Here is a 5,000-nt window from a genome sequence, read left to right as displayed (position 1 = left end):
ACTTCCCTCTCTCTTTCTTTCTCTCTCTCTCTCTCTCTCTCTCTCTCTCTCTCTCTCTCTCTCTCTCTCTCTCTCTCTCTCTCTCTCTCTCTCTCTCTCTCTCTCTCTCCTCACTGTCACAGTCACGGTGCCTTCCCTCCACCAAAAAACCTCACCATTTTCTTGGAAAAATGAAGCAATCTCTCTTTTTGCATCAAATTCCGAGAAACTTTGGATCGCAGGTAATTTCAGCAAGTTAGTGCCTCTTGGGAAAAAGTACAGCCTGTATCTATGTTTCTGTCTGTCTCTCTGTCCCTACACACACACACACACACACACACACACACACACACACACACACACACACACACACACACACACACACACACACACACACACACACACACACACACACACACACACACACACACACACACACACACACACACACACACACACACACACACACACACACACACACACACACACACACACACACACACACACACACACACACACACACACACACACTGAAACTGAACCAGTGCCAAAAAGAAACTGAATACACATCATTATTCTCTAGGGAACATGACATTAAAGAAATAGACCAAATACCAAACGAAATAAGAATGAAAATAGAAGGAGGAGAAGAATGAAAATAGGAGAAGAAGAATGAAAATAGATGAAGAAGAATGAAAATAGAAGAAGAAGAATGAAAATAGAAGGAGAAGAAGAATGAAATAGAAGGAGAAGAAAAATGAAAATATAATAATAATAATAAGAAGAAGAATAGTAAAATCATATACAAGGAAGATATAAACCAAAAGCTTACATTAAAAAAAAAAAAAAAAAAATCATATTATCAATACTCTTAACCTAACATGCTAGAGAAGCGACGCCCTTGCATAAAGAGAGAGATGCAAGGAAGTCCAAAGGGCGTCTCACTCGGCGTCCCCCGCCACAGGTAATATAGATAATCCGCCTTAGAGGTCGCGGAAGTCCTTAAGAGAAAGAGGAGGTTAACAAAGACAAGAGAAAGGCGAGGGCGAAGGAGATAAGAGGGACGGAGGAAAGGGGAGGGAGGGAGGGAGGGAGGGAGGGAGGGAGGGAGGGGGAGATAGATAGATAGAGAGAAAAAGAAAGAGAGAGAGAGAGAGAGAGAGAGAGAGAGAGAGAGAGAGAGAGAGAGAGAGAGAGAGAGAGAGAGAGAGAGAGAGAGAGAGAGAGAGAGAGAGAGAGAGGGAGAGAGAGAGAGAGAGAGAGGGGAGAGAGAGAGAGAGAGGGAGAGAGAGAGGAGAGAGAGAGAGAGAGAGAGGAGAGAGAAGAGAGATGGAGAGAGGAGAGAGAGTACGATGAATGAGAGGAGGGAGAGGGGGAGAGAGAAAAAAAGGGAGAGAGAGAGAGGAGAGAGACGAGAGGAGAGAAAGGAGAGAGAGAGAGAGAGAGAGAGAGAGAGAGAGAGAGAGAGAGAGAGAGAGAGAGAGAGAGAGAGAGAGAGAGAGAGAGAGAGAGAGAGAGAGAGAGAGACAGAGAGGAGGGGGGAGGAGAAGAAGGGAATGGAGTAGAAGATGGAGGAGGGTATGTATGATGAATACGAGGGATGGAGTGGGCAGAGAAAGAAAGAGGAGAGGGAGAGGGAGAAGGAAATGTATGATGAATGCCAGGGAGAGACGGAGAGAGGGAGAGGGAGAGGGAGGAGGAGGAAGAAAAGGAGAGATGTGAAGGAAGGGGATGTGTGATAAATGCGAGAAAGGAAATGGAGAAAGAGAGACATTGGGATTGAGAGAGCGAGAGGGATGGGTGAGGGGGAGAGGGGGAGGGAAAGAGAGAGAGAGAGAGAGGGAGATAGTGACGGAAAAGAAGAAGATAGAAGCTGAGGGAAGGAGGTCGTTCCCACCCACTCCAAATAACCGCCACACATCTACTCACGTGGTCTCTGGCTGCGCTGATCTGGTGTTGACGGAGCCATCGTGGGTGTAGGCATATTCCCACACATTGAAAACGGGGTTGTTTTCCCGTGGACCTTCGCCCGGACCCATCTGCCCGCCCTCGCTTAGGAAGGGAAGGGCGGCGGCCAGTCCAACCACGCCCACCATGAGGTAAGCAAGACACGCCCGCGTCTTCATCTGCAAGGGTTTAAGAGGATCAGAAAATTGCCTTCGTTTGCAGTACGTTCGGGCGTTGCATGAAGATTATACTCTCGTGTGATAGCAACGCGCAAACATATGTATATACTTAAATATATACATATGTATATATATTCATATATACGAATTATAGATATGATAAATCTATCTATCCATCTATATATATATATATATATATATATATATATATATATATATATATATATATATAGATAGATAGATAGATATGTAAACATGCATAAAAAAAAATATATATATCTATCATACACACACACACACACACACACACACACACACACACACACACACACACACACACACACACATACATATATATATATACACACACACACTTATATATATGTATATATATATATATATATTATATATATATATATATATATATATATATATATATATATATATATATATATATATATATGGATGGAAAGAGGCCTACGTCCTGTAGTGGAATGGTACCGGCTGATGATGATGTAAACATATGTATGCATATATATATATGTGTGTGTGTGTGTGTGTGTGTGTGTGTGTGTGCACATGTGCATGAACTTGAACTAGGTAGGGCGAGAGAGGGCGGGGGCTGACAGCTTCAACCACGAGAGGGAAATGAGCAGTTTAACCGCAATGATATCTTTGAGGACTTAATTACGTCTTGAAGAAGGCGGCTCGCAGGGGCGGAGGGAGGCAGGGGAGTAGGGGGAGGGGGTAGGATAGAGAGTGGGAGAAGGAGAAGGAGAGGAAGAAGGAGAGAGGGAGAGGGAGAAGGAGAGAGGGAGAGGGAGAAGGAGAATGAGAGAGAGATGGGGGTGGAGGAAGGTAGAGAGGGAAAGAGGGAGGGAGAGAGGGAGAGAGGGTGGGGGAGAGGGAGAGAGTTAAGGAGGGAGGGAGGGAGGGAGAAAGAGAGAGAGGGATGGGGGGAGAGGGGGAGGGAGCCGGGGGATTACTCCTATGGCGAAGGAATGCTCTTAACCTCCGACCTTTGACCTTGTCCCCGTCGAGATTCTTTTCATACTTTATGCATTCGACCTCTCACCTGTCTCGTGACCTTTATTTAGCAGCATTAGTCTTAAGGATAGGAAGAACTGGCACCTTACCTCTGAAACGTCTTCTTTGGTTTAAAAGTAATGCTAAAATGATATCATGACTTTGTTGCACATCTGATGATCTGTGAATCTATCATCTGCCGATTTATATGTCATATGTTGATCTATCTACTGATTTATCGATCGGTCTATTATCTTTATACATTTACTATACGTCGATCTATCATTCATTATACATCTATCATCCTATGATCTAACTAAATGTTTGTTTATCTATCCATCTATTTCTCTTTCTATATATCTGTTAATCGATCGATTTATCTATCGGTATACACATATCAGTGATATTAATATACATACAAAAAAGTAAAAGAAGAAAAAGAAAAACAAACACAAACACACACACACACACACACACACACACACACACACACACACACACACACTCACACACACACACACACTCTTCACGACACAAACCAAACCAACTCACAACATCACGTCAAATACCCTTCGATCGAGCGTGTGAAGGCGTTCGAGGAGGGAGGGGAAAGAAGGGGAAAAAAGAGCGTATTTGGCCTCTTCATCTGGAATGAACTTCAAGTATCATCGGTAAACATGAGGCTCCTCTCTCTCTCTCTCTCTCTCCCCTCTCCCTTCTCCCTGTCACGACTCCCCTCTGTTCCTCTCCCTCTTTGTTTCTCCTCTTCCCCTCTTTTCCTTTGTTGCTACTGTTCTCCCCTCTCTGTCTCTCTCTCTCTCTCTCCTGTTTCTCGTGTTATTCTCTTTCCCCTCTCCCCTTCCCTCCTTGTTCCCTACCCTTTGTCTTCTATTCTCTCCTAGCCCTCCCTTCATCTCTCTCTCTCTCTCTCTCTCTCTCTCTCTCTCTCTCTCTCTCTCTCTCTCTCTCTCTCCTGCCTTCTCCCACCTCCTTCCCCTTCCCCCTCTTTCCCTCGAGGATATGTCACTCGAGAGCGACCCACTGTGCTGGTCCTTATGGTGGGTTGACATAAAGGTGATAATGCCTCGGCTCTTCGTCTAACACAGTGATGTTTACCCCACAACTAATTTCTCCACTTAACGCACCAACTCACCAGGAGTAAAGTAATTACGAAGGAGGGGGGTGATTGGCTGAATGATAAAGCAAAAGGTGCGAAAGGGGGGGAGGGAGAAGAGAGGGAGAATGATCTATGTAGTGGAGGAGGTGTGTATAGGTGAGGGAGGGGGAGGGAGGGAAAGGATGGAGGAAGGGGGAGAATGATGAGAGAGGGAAGGGGAAGGGGAAGGGGGAAAGGGGAGGAGGATGAGAGAGGGAAGGGGAAGGGGAAGGTGAAGGGAGGGGAAAGGGGGAGGGAGAGGGGTGGTAGACGCTGCTTTGATAGGTCTAGCAGGTGGGCCGAGTGAGTAGATGGACAAAGCAGGAATACAAGGGGACAAGATAAGTGCTAAGTATATGGGTAGATGGGGTAGATGGGTAATATGCATGGCGGATAAGCAGATAGGAGTAGTTTTTTGTAGTTTGTAGATATGAATGCAACATATGCTGCACTAGGCAATACAAAATGCAACAGACAACCATACAAAATGCAGTAGAGAACAATACAATATAAAGCAGCCAATACAATATTCAAAAAGCCATCAATACGAAAAACGCAACAGACAACAATTAAAATACAATAAACAATACAAAATACAATAGACGATAGTACAAAACAATAAAAGAACAAGCAACCAACACCCCAAAATACAGCAACCAACACCCCAAAATACGGTAGACAACCAACAGCCCAAAATACGGTAGACAACCAAC

At 44.7% G+C, this 5,000-nt stretch overlaps 2 protein-coding genes across 2 annotated transcripts in view; one reads left to right on the top strand and one right to left on the bottom strand.

Moving 5' to 3' along the window:
- The window catches only part of LOC122251788 (uncharacterized), a 289,428-nt gene that overhangs the window by 91,317 nt on the left and 193,111 nt on the right, over positions 1–5,000 (top strand). The gene's annotated exons all lie outside the window — the stretch shown is intronic.
- The window catches only part of hdly (hadley), a 28,858-nt gene that overhangs the window by 2,104 nt on the left and 21,754 nt on the right, over positions 1–5,000 (bottom strand). The window contains exon 2 of the mRNA XM_043011134.2: positions 1,909–2,105. Coding sequence (XP_042867068.1) covers positions 1,909–2,105 — 197 coding nt within the window. The remainder of the gene's footprint in view (positions 1–1,908; positions 2,106–5,000) is intronic.

This window comes from Penaeus japonicus, unplaced genomic scaffold (genome assembly GCF_977035675.1).
Source record: "Penaeus japonicus unplaced genomic scaffold, GWHDUDI00000001_assembly GWHDUDI00000014, whole genome shotgun sequence".
NCBI lineage: Eukaryota > Metazoa > Arthropoda > Malacostraca > Decapoda > Penaeidae > Penaeus > Penaeus japonicus.
This window is presented reverse-complemented; position numbering and strand designations above follow the sequence as displayed.